The sequence below is a fragment of the Podarcis filfolensis genome (assembly GCF_964270895.1).
Source record: "Podarcis filfolensis genome assembly, chromosome: 6".
Taxonomy (NCBI): Eukaryota; Metazoa; Chordata; class Lepidosauria; order Squamata; family Lacertidae; genus Podarcis; species Podarcis filfolensis.
In genome coordinates, this window is record NC_139609.1 from 60,525,010 (window position 1) to 60,548,630 (window position 23,621).

Sequence of the window (23,621 nt, forward strand, 5' to 3'; positions counted from 1 at the left end):
GGCGCCTTCAATACAGGAGACTGACTGCTTCTGCCCAGCGTGAATCCACACAGCTTGGTCACCATGCTAGGCCCTCATTTAACTGGGGACCCGCCAAGTGTTTAAAACGCTGGTAAGCAAACTTCCCGGCCACACAGAGCTCTTCTTCAGGCCTGGTGTCCACAGGAAAGGAACAGCTGCTCCGCCAGGCTCACTTTCCACCCAGCAAAGCCTGCAAACCAGGAACGACTCTGAGGGAGGGAGAGAGAGAGAGAGGAGTCGCCTTCCAGCAGTTCATCCCAAAGTGTGGCAACTTTCCCTCAGCCTTCAGGCGCCTCGCCTCTCCTTCACTATCCCACACACAAACTCCAGGCCCCGCCTCCCTGGACAGGCCCCGCCTCCGGCTCCTCCCACCCATCGTGGCGCAGCCAGTCAACGCGAGGCTGTGACATCAGCGCAGGGAAGCCGACCGGGGAAAGGAGCGAGGTGGATACATTGTAGCGATTCCTTTTCCTGTCTCGGCGCTCGAGAGACGCTCCGCGAGCAGCCGGGCGCTGGGGCCAAGCTGGGGCGGGAGGGGAGCCGCGAGAGAAGGGCGGGCGGCCGCTTCTTCCGGCCGGGAGCTCCGGCGGGCGCGGGTCGTAACAAAGGAGGGATCGCGCCTTTCGCCAGCGCCCAGGAGGATCGGGAAGACCCCTGAATTTCCGACCCGGCTGCCGCGCGCAAAACTTCATACTGTTGGGGGAGAGGGAGGAGGGCGAGAAGGAGGGGCGAGGCGAGGCGGCCCGGGAGGGAAGCACTGCTGGTGGCCTCGGCTCCCCCGACGGCACGATGCTGTCCAACACCCAGAACCAGAACCCCCAAATACTTTTCCCCAACCCGCCGCCGCCGCCCCCGCCGCCGATCCAGCCGCCCCAACAGCAACAGCAGCAGCAGCAGCAACTGGCCCAGCAACAATTCCCCCAGTTCCACATCAAGTCCGTCCTCCCGATCAAGAAAAACGCCATCACGGATGATTACAAGGTCACCACGCAAGTCCTAGGGCTGGGGATTAATGGGAAAGTTTTGGAAATCTTCAACAAGAAAACTGGAGACAAATTCGCTCTGAAGGTAAGGCGGGTTGCCGGCGGGGGGAGCGGACCGAATCGGGTCGAGGTTCCGGGAGGCCGATTCTGATCCTTTTCTTGATTTGAAAGTTTCCCCTGCCCTAGAAGTTTTAAATTCCTGTGGGGCTGTCATTCCCCATGAAAGCAACCGCCGAAATGAATAGTGGACTTGTTTCCGAGTAAACACCATTAGGATCGGGCTCTTGTAGACCCTGCCTATGGCAGAAGATCGATCCGTAGCGGCGTAGAACAATAAAACTTGCTCCATTTTGGTGCGTGACGTGTGTCTATCGGGGGCGGCTGATCGGGGGTGGAGGTGGGGGTGGCGGGTATTGTGTCTAGTTTAAACCCGCAGGCTGGCGAAGTTGCAATGGAGGCGCCGCGCTTTACGGCCTAGGCAGGAGTTCCGCACTTACTCACCAGTGGAAAGTTCTGCCCCTTTTTTTTAAGGGATGGGGGGCAGCTGATGATGTAATCACGTGGCGGGGTTTGTTTGGTTTACTCTTACTTCTTACTCCTCCTTACCAATGCCGCCTTTTTCAATCGGATCCCGCGTTTGAATGAACTGCGAGGAGTTGCCGGGGGTGGGGGATCCCCAGCGGCTCAAGAGCGCGGGGTGGCTATAATCCTAGCCCCACTTACCTGGGTGTAAACCCCACTGAAATCATGGGGGGTGGGCGCTGGCTTCTGAGTAGGAACGGGAAAGCTTATGCTGTCCAGCCTTGGAGCCAGCTCCTAGGGTCCGAGGGGGTCTTCGGCCCCTCCCAATAAAATATTTGAAGGGGCTGCCCCCCCCCCAAGTTGATGGGTATTGCCATTCAAATACTGTGCGTGCACCGTGCCATGTGATCGATTATTCGGGGCGGGGCTTCCCTGGGACCCCGGTTATTTTATTCAAGTTGGCAACCCTGTGCCCAGTGTTGTCAATATAGGCTTGGCACTTGACCCTTCTCTCTCTCTGCCCCCCACCCCACCCTCTGCAGGGGGTTGCAATGTGTTTTGTGACCAGTCATGTCCTAGGACTGAGAGAAGGGCTTAGCTCGTGTCTCCGGGGCGGGGGGGGGGGCGACAAACAAGAGAATCGAAAGCCAGGCGTGGACAGCTGCTGCATCTCACGTGGGGCGGCCGCAGACCGCAGCCCCCGGTGTAGAAGTGTAAACGAGACGGCGGGGGGGGGGGACGACTCCGTAACGACTCGGAGGTGGACCCGCCACCCGCACTCACGAGCCATTAATTTTGGGTCTTGTGGGGGGGGCACCCTTCTCTCCCACCCCCTCCCCCGCTTTTATTTAAAGTCCCGCTTCTGTAAAAGCCTCCCAAAGTGGTTCGGGAGGAGGCAGTTCCTGGTCTTTAGGGAAACGGTTAGTTTCGCCATCGCCGGTCCCTCCCCCTCTTTCCCCGCAGGTCTGAGTAAGAGGAAGAGGGACGAGGCGAAATGGACCCTCCGCCGATCTCTGCTCGGCAGTGAAAGGCAGGCGACCGCGTCGGGGAGGAGGGGCTTCCGTGGGGAGTCTTCTCCTCAGGCTGGTCGTCTAGTCACGACAAGGCTTTTTAAAAAGAAAAAAAACGCGCCGCCCACCATGAGCAGCGAACCTCTTGGTGAGGAAAATGGAGATTCGCCAGTGGTCCTCTTAACATGTATGTTGACAGCTCACGTGTTTCCTCAGCTTTGACAAGGGAAAGAGAGCACAGGGCGGCTGGACTTCCTTGGCTGCCCGCTGAGTGTGTGTGTGTGTGTGGGGGGGTCCATTTCTGGTAAATGCTCTCGAAGTCATTTTCAGGCACTAAGGCCGCAATCCTAACCCCACTCACCAGAGAGCAAGCCCTACTTTAGTTCAGTGGGGTTTACTTCTGAGTAAACGTGGTTGGGCTTCTGCTGTAAACCGCCCCCCCCAACAGACACACACCACTTTGAGCCTCTCCTGAGTTACTTCTAAGGACATGTCAATTTGTGTAGGGGTAAAACACAGAAGATTAAAAAAAACCCAGTGTACATGTGCGAGACCATATGCGCTACAATTGAAGTGCCCTTTGTATTTCCTATAAAGTGAATGTAAAAAATTTAGCTTTGTGAAAATGTGCGCCCTGTGTAAAAAAAGCATAGCTGTCAACTTTTCCCTTTTTTAAAAGGGAAAGTCCCTTATTCCGAATAGGATTCCTCGCAAGAATAGTTGACAGCTATAAAAAAAGGGGTGAACCCCCGCTTCTTTCTGTCCTGCATTCTCAACATTCAGATTTCCACAAATATAGCAGGTGAGAGGCTAAAAGATATTTACAGTGTTATATGTAAAAATCCTTTTGTTTTATATTAGTTACAGAGAGCAGCGTCATTTGTAAAAGCGTGCTACGGTTGTGGGTGTTCCTAATACAGTTTATGTCTGAACTTTTTATTGAGAATATCTCATTTTGAGTTTAAATGTGAGTTCATTTTACAGGTGGGAACTTAGGCTGTGTGTGTGTGAGCGACTTGTCTACCTAGATAGGAGAAGCATGACTACCTAGATACTGGACCTGAGACTCCCTGTTCCACATCCACCCATTCATCTATGACATCAAGCTGGCAGTGGCTGTTCTGGGAGGTCCACGTGGTATAGAGTGTTGGACTTGGGAGACCTACATTTAAATCCCTGCTCAGCCATGAAGTTGACTGGCTGGCCTTGAGGATGTCTGTCTCAGCCTAACCTTAATACCAATTAATAATAAAGAATACTGGATGGTAACAGCCAAAATAGCTTTGCAACTAAGACTACAGAAGTTATTAGCTCACAATTATCCAGGAGAGTGTGGTTTTTTTACCAGCTTGAGCTAAGAGACAAAAATTTCAGATAGTGGCTGAATACTGTGTCATTGCGTCTCTGGTTTTTGTGAACTGAAGCCTGGAAGAATGAGGTGAGAATGAGCAATAGAATCCTGAAGTGGTCAAATGACCTTGGGCAGCAACATCTTAAGTGATAAAAAGATGCAGCAGAAAGCTAACACATCGGGGAAATGAGCTGGAATATATATTGTTTCTCTGATAGCCCCCCCCCCCGAAACTTGATAAAGGTTGTATTTTGCCTGCAATGAGATTCAACAGGTAGATCCCTCAAACCCTCCATTTCCCCCCTGTGCTTAAAATCGTACAACCTCAGGGTTCTACTGCTTCATTCTGTTGCATATAAAGATCAGCCCTCACTGGAATGCCAAGGGAGACTGCTGTTTTTCCATCCATGAAATGGAAATAATGCAAACCTACCTTGCAGGTGTGTTGTAAGGGCATAAGAAAGGAATGTAAAGCGCTGCGGTGATTAGTATTCTTCATCTTCTTGACCTCCCTCCTGACATTGGTTTGAATACAGTGGTACCTCAGGATGTGAATGGGATCCGTTCCGGAGCCCCGTTCGCATCCTGAACAGAACGTAATGCGCGCGTGCGCAGGTCGCGTTTCACCGCTTCCGCACATGCGTGTGACATCATTTTGACCATCTGCGAATGCGCGAGCGGGGTAACCCGGAAGTAACACGCTCCGTTACTTCCGGGTCACCGTGGAGTGCAACCCGAAAATACTTATCCTGAAGCGTATTTATCCCGAGGTATGACTGTAATTTACATTCTGTGTGACTGGCTGACCTCCTCCAATGGAAACATTTTAGAAGTAGAACTCTCCACATGGGTCTGAATGATCTCATAATACTTTGCATACAGTCAATGTTTGTTTTGTTCTTTGTTTCGAAACGTACCTTCTCATCACTAGTATTTGTGTAATATTTCTGCGTCAGCTGTCACTGCCTTCTCACTTCAGAAATATTTGGGTGCATGAGGATAGTATGCCATTACAGCACTACTGTCGAAAGGTGCTGGCTTGTGTGGCTGTTGCATATAACTAGGGTGTGCCTTTATAAATCTGCTTTATGATGAACACAAATCTAATCTAAACCAACCATGAACAAGACTTAACAAGACTCAAACCCACAGCCTTGTGAGATAAAGTTTAAAGAATGGAGTGAGCGATTCCATAAGATTCTGCCAGTAAGAAAATGGCACCTTCATTGATATTCCTTCATGTGATTCATCATATAATAATAGTTATCTAAAAGTTAACCTGTAGAATGCTAATTACCCTGACCATTCTCATTTCTAGAGACCCCTTGGGCTTAATTCAATAAGGCTGATTCAATAATTATGTTAGACAGCATTGTGGTGTATTGTTCATTGTGACATAGGTGCTACATATGTGTCTGGAGCATGAACCCTTTTCTAAATGACTTTGGAAGTGGTGAACGTGAGATGGATACATCTCTGCTGCCTCTTCCAGAAATTTGGAGCAGCCTGTGTCTTAGACATAAATTTGCTCCCACACATTAGCTGTTCAGAAATGCTATACATTATCTTGTTAATTGTAAAGATGGAAAAACAAGAAGTCTCCTTCTGTTGCAATTAAATCTTATTTCCCCTTTTTTTGAAACATCCGTTTTGCAAGCAACTGGAAAGAAAAACCCTGGCAATTCTCATGCAAAGCAAATGTCTCTGTGTAGCCATAAATGCTGAGCTTAAAAAGAGCCTGTGGAAAATGCTCTTTTACCTAATCAGCTGAATGGCAGATTCCTGCATTTTGCCGGAGAACATGCACATTTATCACTATTATTATGTCTGAGACACACTAATTCTATCCCCCCCATCTAAGCTGTAAATGAATAGGCTCAGCTTCTATTTTGACAGAACACTCTTAATCAATTCAGCAGTTGCCACAACCACTCTAAATTGTAAGTTTCTAACGCTCCCCTGTGTGAAGCAGGAGGAACGAGGGTTGGGGCGGAAGAGAAGGCGTGCACTCCAGTATCTCCATGACCACTCTGCGTTGAAAACATGGGTTGAGATAAGGCATGCAGGTCTCTAAGCGCCATTTATCTTGCCGACAGCAAAGCACAATGCCACAGTCATGCGCTGTATCTCACTTTGACTTTTTTAATAAACTGGAACCAATTAAAGTGACGTTTATAGGCTGGGAGTAATACGTTAGTGGTGAATAATACGTCACACAATATTAAACTTTGTTCTTAGAACCCAGGTCTTTTGTTATTTATCAGTATGAGACCTGTACAGATGGAAAGTATATGGCCAAATGTGATATTGCCAGTGTTGACCAGTGGTTAGAGGAGTAGACCAGAGACTTGGGTGGGTGTGTGTGTGTGTGTCTGTGTGTGTGAATCTATCTCCAGTATTGGCCTTCTGCAGATCAGTTCACCTCATGTCTGTTACCTTCTTTTCTTTCCATTGGACAGAAATAAATAGTGGCATCTATCTTTGAGGGTTCAAAGAGATTTACTTGTGTTGTTTTGGTAATCCAGTTTACATAGGAAGCTGCCTTATACTAAGTCAGACCAGTGGTACATCAGTATTGACTACATCAACTAGCAGTGACTTTTCAGGGTTTCAGGCAGGGGTCTCTCCCAGTCCAACCTGGAGATGCCAAGGTTGAACCTGGGACCTTATTCAGGCATATGTTGTGCCACTGAGTTAGATGGTCTTTCCCTAACTTGTGAGGTCATGGCAGGGATGAGATTATATTGGGGGGCTTGGGTAGACACATGTCACTCATACTAGCCAGAGTGATCTACTGTTGCTAGGACTGATTATGGTTAAAACAAACACACTTGTACCTAGCACAGTGAAGCCCTGATCTAAGCTGGGGCAAATGTTTTGTAAAATCTTGGCTTTCACTGTTTGTAGACATGACATTCTGTTTGCACTTCTCTCTAGGGGGGAACTCTTACTCTCCCCTCCCTCTCCTTGTGAATGAGCTTAAACCATTTATCAAATGCGTCAATTTCAGTGCAAAGTACAGGTCTGTGACCCTTTCCAGTTTCATTTAAACTGTTGAATTAATTGTTTGAGAGTTTGAGCAGGTAGAGCTACCTGGTAGTTTACTGATGCCTGGAGTTTTCTTCCAAACTCATCATTTGCCAAACAGGGGCTGAAGTGGGGCATATATACAGTACATTAGAAATATATTGCTTTTGTTTGGCTGATATCCATATCTGTATATAAACTAAAGGTGACTATTTAGCAACGTCAACACAAAAAAACAATAACTGAACAAACCAGATATCTGGAAAGAATTGCAACACAGCTTGTCTTGCTTCCGGTAAGGTTACAAAGGATTGGACTGAGTTGTTGCCAGGAGCTAAAGCTGAAACTTTCCCTGCAATTCTGCCCATTTGACTCTTCCCATTGGTGTTTCTTGTTTCCAGCGGTCATGGGGCATTAATGCAAACTTGGCTCAAAGGGGAAGACAATTGTAAACCTCATAAATATTAGAGTACTGCTTTTAGTTATGCTTGGTCCTGTTGGGAATTCCCTTGAAAGGGCCTGTTGCTAAATCTGCCCTCATTTTAGGCGCTCTTACATTATGATTTGATGATTACTTATCTCCATGATATGAACAGGGGGAAATGGTTTCATTTATTTAAGAACATGGGTTACTACAGACATATCATCATATAACATTAAGAAGAAGAAGAGTTTGGATTTGATATCCTGCTTTATCACTACCCGAAGGAGTCTCAAAGTGGCTAACATTCTCCTTTCCCTTCCTCCCCCACAACAAACACTCTGTGGGGTGAGTGGGGCTGGGAGACTTCAGAGAAGTGTGAATGGCCCAAGGTCACCCAGCAGCTGCATGTGGAGGAGCGGAGATGCGAACCCGGTTCCCCAGATTACGTGACTACCACTCTTAACCACTACACTACACCACTACCCAATCAAGCAATTCAAAGCAAATTGAAGGGTGTACAGCAAACAATAGAGGCCGTTTCACAAAAGCCACACAAATCTTAACTGTCAAAGGTGAGTGGTGCATCTTTAGCACATGATAGAAACTACATAATGAGGCTGCTTGACATGCCACCTCCTCTGGGAACTCCATGTTTTGGAAATTGTATTAAGTCCATGTATGTTTAAGCTGAATAAATCTAAGTTTCCCAGCAAAGTGTTTCAAGTAGCCATGGTATATAGGACAATCTTGTCTACGAAATATATTTAGAGCACAAAACAATGCAGGTCGACTTAGAAGTAAGCTCTATGGAGTTAAGTTGGGCTTACTCCCAAGTAAGTGTGAAGAGGATTTCAGCAGCCATTCATTAAAGAACTAAAACTCAGCAGTATGATAAAATCTTGCAGGTGACTTCCTTTAAAAGATGTTGGCTGGTCACTGTTTTCTGCTATACAAAATGAAATTGGAAAAGCACTCAGTAGTAATTAAACCCCGGCAGGTTGAAAACAGCAAGTTGTCTCTGTATCCATTCAGACCTGGACACCTTTTCCTCTAGAAAGCAATTCTGTAAAGTGGAAGGAAACTTTCCATTGACAGTGGCAAGTAGCTCAGGAGAAGCACTTGGCAAGATTTGTACTATACTGTCCTCGTCAAATGGCAGCTTGAAGGTCAATGTTTGTGGCCAGTTATTTGCAGAAATGATTGCTTCCCCCTCAAGCTTGACAGACAGGAATAAAGTGTATGAACGATGGGAAATCTGGAGTATGTAAATCACTGCTGTCTTTATACCTGGATCTGTTTATTGTTAATGAGGTCCAGGCATTATGTGACACAGATTGCAGAACTGGGAAAACAACACCTCAGACTGAAAATTCAAACCTGATGGTGTTTACAGCTTTATATGAGATCCAGAGACATGATGTGACTGGCTTCCTTAATTCAACTTTTTATTTTAAAAAAGACCAGGTGCCTTCATCTTGGTATTGGTTGTTGGCATCACATTCTCCCATACCCTTTTGGAGAGGCGAGCCATTGCTGTAGCTGCCAGTACGCTTGTCCAGCTCAGTGTGGATGGAGAGGTTGCTAGTTCTGATGGAGCCCAGGTAGACAGAATCGTCTACGACCTCAAGTGTGTGGTCACCAGTATTGATGCATTGAGCTTGGGCAATGTTCTGACCCTTTATCTGCCTCAGCTGCAACAAAACATGTCTCTCCCATATTGGCTTCTACAGCCACAGCATGCTTTGTAACTCTCCAAAGGTTTGACTTTATTTGTGGCAGCACCTACACTTCGGAACTCCCTGCCTATTGATATCAAGCAGGTGCTCTCACTGTACTCTTTTCAGCACCTGCTTACAAACATTCTGGTCTAGACAAGTCTACCCAGATGCTTAGAAAATGAGGTACTTTTAATCTGTTTAGTACTGTATTTTAACTTTTGTATGTTTTAAAATGTGGTTGTAATTTTTTCTTGTTTTATCTTTTTTATCCTTGAGGTTTTCGGTTGTTGTGGTTTTTTTTACTATCAAGCAGCGTATACATTTTATTAAATAAATAAATATCCTTTTTTTAAAAAAATTGAAACAACTGATGAACTGTTGTCATCAAAAAGCCTTCAAGAGATGTCTGAAAGTTGGCAGTGAAGATGCCTGCCGAATCTCTGTTGGCAAAATACTCGGCAGAATGGGACCAGGGACACTAAATGTCTGACTTCTTCCTGAAGCCAGAGTCAGGTTTCTGAAACATGAGGAACAACTAACAGCCCTGTTCTGGATGTTCTCAGTAACTGAGTTGGAATATAAGGGCTCAGAGGGTCCTTATGGCATCCTGTTCAGGGCCTTGATTCTTAACACAACCTGGTGGCATAGGGGCAGCCAGTGCAGATATTTCAGCAGAGGTTTTTCATGCTGTCAGCCATCTTTCTTGATCAGCAATCTACCTGCTCCATTCTGTACTAGCTGGAGTGTACTAGCCAAGGGCCACCCCACCTAGAGCATATACAGCAATCCAATCATGAGGTTACTAAATGCATGGACCGCAGTTGTCATCAAGATATGGCTAGTAAAAAGCACTCATAGCCATAGGAGTCACTTAGAATCATAGAATCGTAGAGTTGAAAGGGAACTCAAGGGTCATCTAGTCCAACCCCCCGCATTGTAGGAATCTCAGCTAAACATGGGTCTCTGATGACAATGTATATCCATTTGTACCCCAAAGCTATGTACCTGCTTTTTCAGAGGGAGTGCAGTCCTATACAGAACAGGCATCATTTGTGTTCCTTTGAATATGGAAAAACAAAACCTGGCCATTAGAAGTGTGCAGATTTTTACCCTCCACCCCCATTTTGACAGCCTGAGAATAATTGCATTGTTCACAATGATGGGTGTATGCGTGTTTATTACTCCTTAACTTAAGAGAATCTCATTTAGTCCAGCTGAAAAGATTTTTCACTGGTGTGGTTAACGCAGTTGCTATTGATCAGCCTATTTAATGCACATCATAATGGCAGGCAGCCCAATCTATTTCAAAGCTAAGATACTCTGATTTATGCTGGTTTGCTTCAAAGGGGATTCAATCCATTTAAATCTGAGGGCATCTTCACAAAAGAAGCAAGGACTGTGTTTTTGGTCTGGAATAGGTCACAAATGTTGTCTAATGTGAGGCAAGCCATTTTGAATTCAGATGGACATAACAATCAGTGCAGGTTTCTTATTTGATTTTGTCATTGGGGAAATGCAAAAAAACTGTGCTTTAGATGTCATCTGCATAAATGATGTCACTGTTTTGGCTATGCTGGGATTTGGATTGAACTGCTTCTGATTTATTTTATTGGGAAGTTTACATTTGAACTGGACCAAAGTTCAAAGCATTGTTTAAATATCACAAATTTATATAAGGCTTATATACTCCCACCTCTCCTCACTCATGCAAACACCCCTCTCTCCACATTTTGCTGTAACCATGTTTTAGTGTTCAGAGATTTGGAACTTCACACCTGAACTCAGTTTAGGCAGTGCAATGGGATGGGCTGTTCCTGTCTTCTCCTTAAGTAAAAAGAACTAGAGTTCATTATTCAGATTTCCCTCCCCGCCCCCCTGCCCGATATTCCTGAGTTACTACTTTGGAGCCTGTTTGGTCATTTATTTAGGAAATTATCTGGATGTCTGCTTCGTATCCAGCTTGAGAACATGGAATAGGTTCAACTTCTCATCCCTTCATCATCCATATTTATTCTCTGTATGCCCCTCTCCCAATCATGTGCTTGGATAAAAGAAGCATTGTGAAATATGATCTGGTCGTTCCCTTGTAACCACAATTAGTTTTCAGGACTTGGGTCCTTTTTTTAGCTGTTATATGTGGAATGCTAACATGAAGGGGCCACCTCTGGTTGTTGTTTATATCTTCTCTGGGAAGAATATCCAAGCATGAGCTTTCTAGTATAAGTGCTTTCAGGCAGGGAGAACCACCAGATTTAGGGCTCAAGTTAATCATTAATTAGGGCGTGTGATTAGATCCCATGAAGACTTCTTCCTAATATATTGAAGCTTCTGCTCTTGGCAGGGTTCAGAGATTGCAAATGGGACAGGCTATGGGCTTTGACTTGTGTTGTTTTGATCTTCAGTCAGAATGATTTGGGTCAAAAGCAATCTTGGTTGGCGCAGGAAATGTTGCTGCTACTTTCTTTTCTCTCTTTTGCTGCTACTTTCTTTTCTCTACTTTCTTTTCCCTCAAATGCTAGCTGTTGTGCTTGATACCTGGACAAATGGTCTGACTCTGTATAAGGCAACTTCCTATGGCTTTAGCTAAAAACTTAATGTAGACCTTGGGGTGTACACCTATGTTCAAACTACTGTCAGGGGAAAAAGTGTCTTATTCTCTCTCTTGCAGTAACTCCAACTGAAGTGTTAAACTCTACCCACCTAAGTGTTCACCTGGATTTATGCATATTTCACTATAGTGACACTGTCAGTTCTTCAGATAACTCTTTCTGTTGCCTGTTGGTTATGTATACAGCCTTTGTCTTTCTGTGGCTACATGGACTCTTCATGTTATCTTCAGTCACAATTTTTCCTGAGAAGTCTAAAGTGGGTCCTTATGCAGCAGTTAAAACATCGAAGCAAAATGTTACCAAGGAGACTTTTTTTGCTGACTTTATTTTCCCCCACCCCCTCCAAAGGACACATTTTTTAATTGCACAGTGTTTGTTTCTGTCTGTACTGGTTTGGAATAAAAATTCCCTGCATTTTAAGCATCTAAGGCAGGCACCCCCAAACTTGGCCCTCCAGATGTTTTGGGACTACAACTCCCATCATCCTTAGCTAACAGGACCAGTGGTCAGGGATGATGGGAATTGTAGTCCCCAAACATCTGGAGGGCTGAGCTTGGGGATGCCTGATCTAAGGTCTTCATTATTGGAAAAAACGATATAAATGCAGATCCCATGAGTTCTAAAAGAGGCTTCTAGGCTGAGTCAAGTCCTAGATTGAGTGTCCCTGTTGTTTCGTCTGTGTTCATGCATAATTTCCCTGTTTATTGTGTATTAATACAGGGCTTCTGTGTAGTGTTTTCCACCTGTGGACCTCAAAGTGCTTCACAGAGAGCAGCAAGCTTTCTAGAACATGTGCTGTTGACATTCATTCTTGTAGCACTTTGCTTCATGTAATGAGCCTTCTTCACTCAAGTGCATAGTGAGGCCTTGCCACCCTATGCATCTTTAGTCAGAACCAAGTCCCATCGATTCAATGGAATTACTCCCTGGTAAATGCACATAGAATTCTTAGCTACACGCTCAGCCCTTCATAACGCAGTGGCTTTCTAGAGTTCTACTATGGCGCAGCTATATAAATTAAGTAGGCAAATATATATAGGGAAGTAAGCACTGTAGTTGAGGACACAGATATGGTGCATAGGCTGTAATCCTGGCTTCCTCAACCTCGGCCCTCCGGATGTTTTTGGCCTACAACTCCCATGATCCCTAGCTAGCAGGACCAGTGGTCAGGGATGATGGGACTTGTAGTCTCAAAACATCTGGAGGGCCGAGGTTGAGGAAGCCTGCTATTATCATTCAAGAATGATGTGAGAAATGCATCAGAATGGTAATGTTTGTGTGTGTGTATTTGCCAGGGAGATCCAGTTGACTGTGGTCCTAGTGACACAAGGTAACAGTGCAGGGAGTCTGAGACAGTGATACAGTGGATAGCAGGTAGGGAAGGGTTTAGCGAAGGCTGCAGCACAGGTGAGTTGTAGGGGGTCAGGAAAGACTTTGTGGAAGAAGTCAACATTGAGGGGAGACTTTGAAGGAAGAGAGAGGAACAAGTTTATTCATTTATTTATTTACTGCCATTTATATACTGCAGTCCCAGAGTGTTGTACAACAATGAAATGTAACATAAAACAGTACAAAACCATCATGAAATGACTGACCAGTCAAAAAAAAAGCTTCAAACAGCTGCCTAGGCCTGTTGGCATAAAAAAAAGGATTAGAGAGGCACCTGAAAGTCAAAAGTGAGGATGCCCCCTGATCCTCGGCTGGAAGAGTGTTTCACAGCATGGGACCAGCAACACTAAATGCCTGGCTTCTGCTTTAGGCCAATTGAGCTTCTGTATTTTTTTGGAGGGGGGCAGATTTGCTGCTGCTGCTGCTGGTAGATAATCAGTCCATTGTTTGAATTAGACACTGATTATCGCTCTAGTGGAAAAACAGCCAATATGGAAGAGGGAAAGAGAGCTGTAGAGTTGGTTGACTTTTTACTTCTATATTTGACAGTTTGGACTCCAGCAGTATTTCCTGCTAAATGTCTTCAGCTGTGGTTCCAAAAATAGCCCATAGCAAGGTCTCCTTTCCTTGGCATCACAGAGACCCTCTTTATTTATCTCTTTGTTTACAGGCTGCAGTGACGACTTGCTATGATTCCAGCCACTTAGTATTCTAGCCAAGGAATCTTGGAATTTGTGTCTCCTGTTTTCTTTTTTTTAAAAAAATGTTCTGTTTGGAAAGCCTTAGTAAACACTGCCTTTAAGAATGTGGTAAATCTGTGAGTAGGAGATTACCCTAGAGAAGCATTAACATACAAACAGAAATGTCGCATTGTGGTTTGAGATTGCTGGCAAGCAGCTATGAACCTGTTTTAGAGCAATGTATAAGGTTGACCAGGATTTTATATTTCATTCATTTTATTTGGCTAAAATGGCTACTTTGGACTAGTGTATCAAAGAAGAGACTGGGGTTTGTATCCTAAGTAGTGGAAGTTAACCATCCTGTTAGCGCAAGGATTTGCACTTGTGCAATAGGGCTTACTGCCCCCCATCCTCCCCCCATGAGCCCATTAAATCTGTCCTGGGTTTTCCCCAAACCCTTTAGAGCAGATTTGGGAAAGTGCAGGAGGAAGAAAGGTGGGAAGTCCTGTTGCATGAGGTCACCTTCAGACTTCCAAGAATAACTGTCCTGCCTGACGTGTATCTTGTTCTAGTGAAGGGCGGTCTGAAAGGGTAATATCAACAAGGAACTGTAATTTGAATCTGTTTTAGTTTAACTTTTGTATGTTTTAAAGTAGGGTTGTGAATTTTTCTTGATTTTACTGTTTTATCTTTAGTAAAAGGCTTTGATTTTTTTTTTAAAGCAACAACAACCAAGCAATAATCTTAGATAGGAGTTTTTCATAAGACCTATTCAGACATTGTCAAAATGTGTAAGCCATCATGGAAGGGTGAGGCAATGGGGACCATCATCCTAGCTTTTCCTCTGCCTCATATCTTTTTTGTTGTTGTCTTATATGAGTTGGAATGTGACTGTTGCACTGGGTAGCCCTTTGTCTCCATTGAGATTCCACCTGGAGATCTTGATTTTCCAAGGTATGTAGTTACTTAACTGTATCAGAATTTGGTTACGCATTTCAGTATACTTATTTCCTTGTAAACAAATGCATAGACATGCCCACTAATGCCCTGGAGCAGTTGAACTCAATGTTCTCATGTCGACTCTCCTGACTTAACAGCTAGGTGTGTTATGTAACGTAATTCATTTTCTTTCGTATGCCAGAGAATTGAAACAATTACCTTACAGGCGAATAGTTTTAAAATATGGAAGGCGCAACAGGCAGATGCTGTTCCTAATTTGTAATTCGTTTATGGTAGAATGAAGTGTGAACAGTGCCTTACATAGTATTCACACATAGTAGTAACCCTGAGGCCTGTGTTTTAGGCCCCATCTGCACTATACAATTAAAGCAGTTATCAAACCACTTTAAACGGTGATGACCCCCCCCCCCCAAAAAAAAGAATCCTGGGAACTGTGGATTGTAAAGGGTGCTGAGAGTTCTTAGAAAATCCCTATTCCCCCTACAATCCCAGATGGTTTTGCAATCACTTTCTCTTCCCAAGGAACTCTGGAGATTGCAGCCATGTGAGGGGAATAGCAGCCTATAGTGCAGATGGGGCCATAATTACCCATTGCAGCACAGTTGCTATGGCACCCCACATGCTCTCAACTTAGACCATGTTCCAGAAAGACATCAGCAGGCAGGGGGCAGGGACTCTTAACATGCCTCGTAGTGTTGTCCTTTGCTCCCATTAAACCATGTTTACACACACCATATATTTAAAGCATTCTTACACTGCTTCAATTGTCATGGCTTCCCACGAAGCATCCTGGGGACCAGTAGTTGTTAAGGTTGCTGGCAGTTGTATCTTTTTGCAGTGTTTCCTAACAATTCCCAGCACCCTTAACAATCTACAATTCCCGGGATTCTTTGGGGGAAGCCATTAGTATTGCCATGGTATAAGAATGCTTTAAATGTGTCCTGTGATAATATTGCATCTAGTTCTCTAGCAATAAATCATGTGAAACAGTCATACTTGCTGGGAAGATGGAATTATTGCACCAAAACTTGCTGATCTGATTGCTGAGAAACCACTGTTCACAGACAACAGGAAAACTTCCTGGGTGACATCATTTGGGCAGATTCATGAAGTCATGGTAAAAGGTGGGTGTTTGGAAAGCCCTAATATAACTACACTTATCACTGCACCTCTCAGAGACCCCACCATTAGGACCACCAAAATATGTGAAACTGAATGCCCGAGAGCCGCTGCAATTGAGTTTTGCTAAGAATGCACAAAACATAACAATGTTGATAATGACTATCGGGCATAGAAAATAGAAAGAACTGAAGGAAGGGGTGGAGTGCCACTTTATATGTTTTCTGTACGCACAAATAGAAATGAATGAGTTGATGGCAGTTGCACAGCGTATGGTTGATCTGTAAATAGAATGGACCAAGCTGGGTGCTTCGTTAAACAATTATTTCCTCTTCTATGTTTATGACTCTGAAGACTAAAATCATGCTCAGGCTGTGAGTCTCTTTCCAGCTACTTTCTAAAAGAGTTTTGTCCTAAGACTTGGAGAACCTCAAAGCTATGCATCTGTCACCTCCCATGCACCCATGGGAGTCTTTCCTGGCACCCAAAGGGTCCCCTCCTCCTGCTGCAATTTTGCTTAACGAAGCTGTTGTTTGGGGTGCTTACATTTGTTCTCCTGTTTGCAAATGTGCTCATGGGCCTGAAAAGGCTGACAACCCATGCCTAAATTCTCAACAGAGTGTGCCTGTTCACAGAGTGACAATTTCTTTAAACAGGCTACAGTTGAAATGAGTTTAATAACAATAGGGACATTTTAAAAGATCCTTCTGTGAATTCAGAATCATCCACAATATTCATAGAATTACTTCTAAATGTGATTTCAGGGAAATGCAGTGATAAAACTCCGCTATGGAAGTCTAACAGTATATATGTATTCAGCTCCATTTTAAAAATAGGGTCTATCAATAGATTGACTGCCTGGATTCAAGATTCTGACAGAGCCCTCGTCTCAAACTGGGATACAGCGATACTGTATTGCTTTAGAAACCCAGCAAGTAGCCTTTGCATAGTCTAGCAAAATCAATCTCTCTTTCTTTCTGTTAAGTTTTCTTTTTTCCTCTTTAAAATGTTGGTTATTAAACAAGTAGTTCATCAGTCCTGTTAATCTTAACAAAATGAAATACTTTGGAGCAACACTGAAAATTAAGATTTTCGTTATTGGGATGGTCTTAAAGTGAGCTGCAGAGGCATTCACCAGCACAGACGTTCCGGTTCTCAGTGTCTCTTCTGTATTGCCTTACCTGTTAGAGGTTTTCATTGGTGCTTGTGAATGCCGGTGATGTCAGTGGGTGTCTGATACTTAAAGGCAATCTGCCAAGCATGGTTTCCTCCACTGATTTGAGGGCAGAATCAGTAGCTGAATGGGACCAGTAACTGAATGGTAATGTCATGTCTGTGGAATTGCTCCAGCAAGTTTCACCCATGTCTACTTTTTGGTGCTAGATAGATATATAATCCTGGTTGTTGTTGTTTCTGCCCTTCAACCTAAGTTCCCAGGGACCTTAAAATACAGTGTTTAAAACAGCTTAGGATAGGATAGGATAGGAGACCCATTTCATTACGGCTTGCCAAAAGACATACATTCAAATAGCTGGAGAGAAGACCTGTTCTTCACTTAACACCTGTTTTATGTTTTAGTTGCTTGCCTTACAACAATCAGTGGCAGGATCCTGCTTGTTCAAACAATGAGCTGAACTTGTCCTTATCCTTTGTTCCTCCTCCACTGCATTTCCTCCTTCAGATTTTGCTTCACGTACTTGGTCTTTGCTGCAGTTGCTGGCATCCATCAGATTTTCATTTTCCTTGGAAAGAAGATTTGCCGGAAATAATCAGATTGGGATGCCTCTTTTAAATCCTCGGGACAATGCAGCCAGCTTTCCTTTTTCAGATGAGTAAGGCAAATGCCAAAGTCTGTCTGTCTGCGTGAGCCAGCAAAGCTTGCCAGCATCTGCAGCTGTGTAATTATCCAAATGACATCATCATCATAGTGAAATTGTGACTCAGCAGCTTTTAGCTGATGGGCTTGCCTGCCTTCATCGTGCTCAAGGAATCCAGAATATTGGACTGGCTCCGCATTGTGGATAAGAGCCATTAGGGAGTAGCCTATACACAGTGCCTATGTTGCAGCAGCAGTAGCACACAGTTGGATTTCCTTCAGAAGGGCTTGCTTTGTGGTAGAGAGTGGTGTTTCCATTACCGACAGCAGTACTTTGATCTTCCAGAGCCATGGAATCAGAGACTGGGACAGCCTAGATTCTATTCTTGGGTCTGCCAATATACTATCAGATGACCTATATGCCACCCCGCCCCCCTCACATGAAGTGAGTAAAATGAGAGTGACTGCTGGATGATCTGAGCCGGCTGTCTTATTGCTAATTGGTTTAGTAAGAGTTCATTTTGAAGGTCAGGGTGTTGCTGTACAGCACACTGGGTTGTATTCGTTGTGGCTTTCTTAGGCAGAACTGAGCAGTATAGTACATGCTACTTGCTGCTTGGTACATTCAGCAAAGTTCTTCCACTCTAGCAATCAGAAAGTTTCGCTGCTTCTCTTGCCGATTTCAGCACTGAAATATGACCAGCCTCTGAATATGAGCAGAGTGTCCACTATTGATGTTCTATACAGATCAGATGATTCTCAGTGGCATTAGTGGAATGAATGCCGAAACTTTCTCTTTCATTTCTTTCATTTCTTTCCTTTTTATTTTTTATTTTTTGTTTCATCAGACTATTCAGACAAATCTATTCCATAAAAGCCCTTTCTTGTTGTATCAGTTCTAGGCTACTGTTGCCTGGTGTTGGTTTGTGTTGTTTCTTCTACTTCCCTTACTCCTCAGCAGGTAAGTGTAGTGAAAACAAACAGAAAACAAACAAACAATTTACATGTAAATCGTAATGCATACCAAAATATATTAAATCTTCCAAAAGTGCAAGACGTCCAAACCCTCATATAATGTGAACATAAGTCATTAGTTTTATCATTAACAAAGGTGGCGAAATGAAATGGTAGTTCTGGTCTCGGAGTGCTTTCTGTGAGAGGTGGTAGATTTTCATGCACACTTATCAGTTCTATGTGCTTTTATCTTGAGAGAGCCCTCCTAGTATTATCTGGCAGGAGGAAGGCATGTGTTCTGTTTCTATTTTGTGTCACACAGCTGTGAAATCCTGCTGTATCCCATGCTTGACAAAGGATGCCCTTGAGAGAGTCTGTCAGATGACAACAGGTTGCAAGTCTGTCAGGTCATATTAGGATCTCATTTCGATCAGCGAGCTGAACACCTGTAGCTTGCTCTTAAAAAATACCATCTTCTATTACCTGGATTTGAAAGGAAGGAGACAAAGACCCAGATAAAGCTGCAGTAAATTTTAGATTTTTGGTGTTACAGAATGTTACCAGCTAATATCTCTTAATAAATCAAATGTGGATTGAATTGGTGGTTCATACAGCATTAGAACTGAAACATAACTAGCCTTTAAATTTGTATGTTTTTGGAAGCACAACACAAACGATAGAGATCCACATACCCAACTAATTAAAAATGCATAGCCCCCCTAATATTACCATATGTTTATTTATGAATGTCTTCCCATGAAACATATTGAAGTGAGTCAATACGAACAGAGGAGCATTATGACACAGTATGTACTAAGTATACAGATTTTGCAACTCTCTTAATCCATTCATTATTGGAATTACCTGTAGCAAAGTATATTTGTTTCAGCAATCCTAATGCTGCTTAGAGTCCACCACTTGTTTTGGTGTAAACTTAACAAATCCTACAAATGGAAGTAAGGAATCAGGAGTTGGAGCTGGCGATCACTTGTCTGTCTTATTTTGGGAGATTGACTGTAGTTATTTCTGATGTGCAGGTAGCTCAAATATATTAGATCTTCCCATAAAGTGTAAGGCTCTGCTTAACTTCATGCGACTACTGTCCAGGATTCAGGAGTCACAATTTTCTGGCTGCCCTCTCCATATACAGAAGTACAGGTGTCTTATAGTCTCCAATATATTAATCTTCATGGCTCTTTTCATACAGCTTGCTAGGTCATCATCATCATTTTATTTGTATGCCGCCTTTCCACAGTCAATAACAATGCTCAGGGCGGCTTACAACATGACAAGATTTACATAACTACAAAAGTCATAACAATAAATAAACCGCATCAAAAAATACACAACCAAATGGAAAACAATTTCCACATAAATCAAAATCTAAAACTAAGAATACAGCATTAATATCGCAGTTTAAAATGACATAGGTAAAAAAATAACAGCAATTTAAATAAATAAAAACACAGAGCCCTCTCTACCAAGCAGCGGCGGCAGCAGCAGCAGTCCTTTATGGAGCCCATCAGGCCCCGCCCTAGGCCAGGTGGTGAGTGACAGGACTGGGGCCCTCAGGCGCTCAGCAGGGGAGTCCTCCTGGGTAGCTTGGCTCCCTACCAGTAAGGGGAGATAGAAACACATTATCGAGCTTGTCAGTGGCAACAGTTGTGCAGCTGGAGTAAGAATGCATTCATGTCTGGTTTTTCACACTCCTGCTGGTTATGTGAAGGCCTTATGAAGCAAAGTTGCAGTACCCGCACAGCAGATTACCACCACCACTCTGGGATGAGCTTTAAAAAGGTAATTTGTATCTTGCTTCCTCGCCCACAGTGCCAGATCTGGTACTTCAAATGCTGTACAGAAAGTGCTAGGCTTTGAAGTCACTTGTTGCAGATCTAAGTCAGCACTGAGTAATGCTTTTAAGGTTTGCATACCCTTTTGAAAAGGTCTTTGCTTCTTCTAAATCCCTGAAGTGTTTGACTGGGAATAAAGCTTTCCATCAAAACACACAAGAGCTGAAGCAAGGAGGGTGAGAAGGCCCTTTTGAAATCTCTGCTTAGCACGTTGCCAGCATGCAGACAAACTTTGGCAAGCCCAGGTGACATTCCACTACAATCTGTTAGGTGAGGGTTAGTCCTCACAGCTGTTCCAGCTGCCATATTTGGCTCTTTGATTGTAGAAAAGTCCTTGGGCAGAGCAGTGCTATGCCTCAGGTACACTAGGGTGGGAGAAGAAATACCACTGAGTGACCTATACATGCTCAACCAGGGAGGCAAGGGGATTCAGAAACTCTGGAAAAATGGCTGGCATATCCATTGACACCCTGGAAACCTCAACAGTCAGGGACAAGTGCTGACAGTGATGCCCACATGCTGCTCTTATTGGTGGTGGTGGGAAGTCGATTAAATCATAACAATCAAGACTTTTTTGTGCAGTGATAATGTTCTTAAAGGGACACGGGTGGCGCTGTGGGTTAAACCACAGAGCCTAGGAATTGCCGATCAGAAGGTTGGCGGTTCGAATCCCCGCAACGGGGCGAGCTCCCGTTGCTCGATCCCTGCTCCTGCCAACCTAGCAGTTCGAAAGCATGTGAAAGTGCAAGTAGATAAATAGGTACCACTCTGGTGGGAAGGTAAACGGCGTTTCTGTGTGCTGCTCTGGTTCACCAGAAGCGGCTTAGTCATGCTGGGCGCATGACCCGGAAGCTGTACGCCGACTCCCTTGGCCAATAAAGCGAGATGAACGCCGCAACTCCAGAGTCGGTCACGACTGGACCTAATGGTCAGGGGTCCCTTTACCCTTAATGTTCTTAAGTATCTTCAGCATGCCAATGGAATTCATACCCAATAAGTGGTAATCAGTGTTCTTCCACGAGTAACAATGAGGGAGGAAGATAAGAAATCCAGGCCCAGAGTTCCGCATGATCAGACCCCTCCCCAGGTCCTTTGGCCAATTATGGTGAAAGAAGCCAATTAGGGAGCTTTCTGCAAATAGGATTTCCCAGCAGGAGGAAAATGAATTATCACTTCCAGGTCAGCGTGGCCTCAAACTCCCATAGCAACAAGGTTGATTGGCATTTGTATGAGGGAATTCCAGGAGAACAGGTTTCTAGTCTCCTAGGGGATGCACATACACAAACATCTTCCTGGAAAGGTCTGGTCAAGGAAAGAAATGCAACAGCCCTGGATGGTTTTTGGCAGTGAGCAGCACATGAAGGAAGTGCAGCGCGCGCGCGCGCACACACACACACACACACACACACACTGCTTTTCAAACTTTAGATTGGAATTTGAGCTGTAATAAAAATGGATGCTGGCCAGACTTTAGAAACCAGGGCTAATAAGGAGGCAGCATGTGACGAATGCATTCCTCTCACTACAGTGGCAATTGAATTAAGCTAGAGCACATAAATTGGAATCCAGCATGAGCAGAATAAGACCAATGCACTGCACTTACAATGTGACATTTGCAGGAGTGGTTTATGCTCCCAGCATCTACCCAAGACATGTTGTTTTCCTAGATCTACAGTGCATTGCCGGAGAGGTGTATCCTAGGGACTCTTGCTGGGTGGTATAAGATACTAGGCCACAATTCCTGGCTTACACACAGAAAACATTAGTGAAGCAGTGTCAGGTTTTGTTTTTCCATGGTATTGTCTGTGATATCTCAGGGGATCCTGATATACCCTTTCTAGATGCCATGTTGTGTGGGCTTCCTTCGCCCATTATGTACTGAGGGTTAGCTAGTCTCTAGGGGGGACTAGCCCCTACTAGTCACACTGGCCTTGTGCGTACTGTGATAAATGTTACCTAGCCTCCTGAAAAGGGTAGACTAAGCCCAGAAGCTCACAGAAGATGGATTGTTTGAAAGTTGGCTGGGTCCAACATTCCTCAGGCCCTAAGCTCTTTTCATAATACTTCTTGTATAACTGGGATTGGAGAAGCTTAAATTCTTACAGTGCAAGACCTGGGATTTCTCTCTGTCAGCTGGGGAGGCATTTAGGTTGTGCCCTCAGGCTGTGAGAATCTGTGTTGCTGTTTGTAACCTCCTGGGACAACTCTGTCTAGTTAAATGCTAGTGCAAATGCAAATAATTAATTGGGTGTCATAAGGCCATCTGTCAGGTTTAAAAAAAAATTATTTTTAAAGGTTACTTATTGGTATTTCTGAGACTTGGTCTCTAGTGGCTAGATGTTGTTGTTAGCAATCTGGTCTGCTGGGTGGCAGCGGCAGACATGGAGTTTGGGGGCATATCATTAAAAAAAAAGATTTCATGTGTACCCACAAAGACATGCAGTTAACCTTTGCCAACAGCAAAGAAAATAGGCTTATGCTGGCACGAACCAATTAGTCACATGCATTTGAACACATTCCTTTTAAAGAATTGACACATAAAGTACTTCCTTAAGAAGTTCAGTTGACTACATACCTGTCATAGTAGCTCACTGACCAGGTGCAGGAACACATTAGAGTGCAGCTGGAAAGGTTTGGGAAGGGAACACTGCTCAGTAGTAGATCATGCATTAGGGACCCAGGTTCAATCCCTGGCCTGTCAAATTAAACACACACACACACACACACACACACCAGGCAACAGCTAATGAGAAACACCTTTGCCCAAGACCAGTCAGAGTAGAGAAGAATCAGCTGAATGGACAAATAGCCTCAACTGATATAACATTGCTTCCTGGCTTCTAGTGTTTCTACAAAGAATGAATTAAATAATATAATGTAAGGCCGCTGTGAGCCCAGAGCACCTGGTCACACTTAGGATAAGGCTGCCCACTGCATCTCTGAATGAGTTGCTGCTTTGGCACTGCCATCTTTACGATTGGCCTCCATATTCTACCAAATCTTTGCATTGGGTGTGCCTCTCAGGAAATGCCCACCTGAAACTTCTTATGCCAGGTATGCAGAACCTGTTACCCGCTGGATGTTGCTGGATCACAACTGATCTTTGGCCATGTTAACTGGGGACTGAGAGCAGGTGAAGTCCAACAACACCTGGAGGACCATAGGCCCCCCCAGCTATGATCTAGTGG

At 44.2% G+C, this 23,621-nt stretch overlaps 1 protein-coding gene across 1 annotated transcript in view; it reads left to right on the forward strand.

The window, feature by feature from the left end:
• The first annotated feature begins 408 nt into the window (after nt 1–408).
• The window catches only part of MAPKAPK2 (MAPK activated protein kinase 2), an 81,772-nt gene continuing 58,559 nt past the window's right edge, over nt 409–23,621 (forward strand). Inside the window, exon 1 of the mRNA XM_083617153.1 lies at nt 409–1,089. Within this exon, the coding sequence (XP_083473279.1) occupies nt 811–1,089 (279 nt within the window). The 5' untranslated portion in view covers nt 409–810. The remainder of the gene's footprint in view (nt 1,090–23,621) is intronic.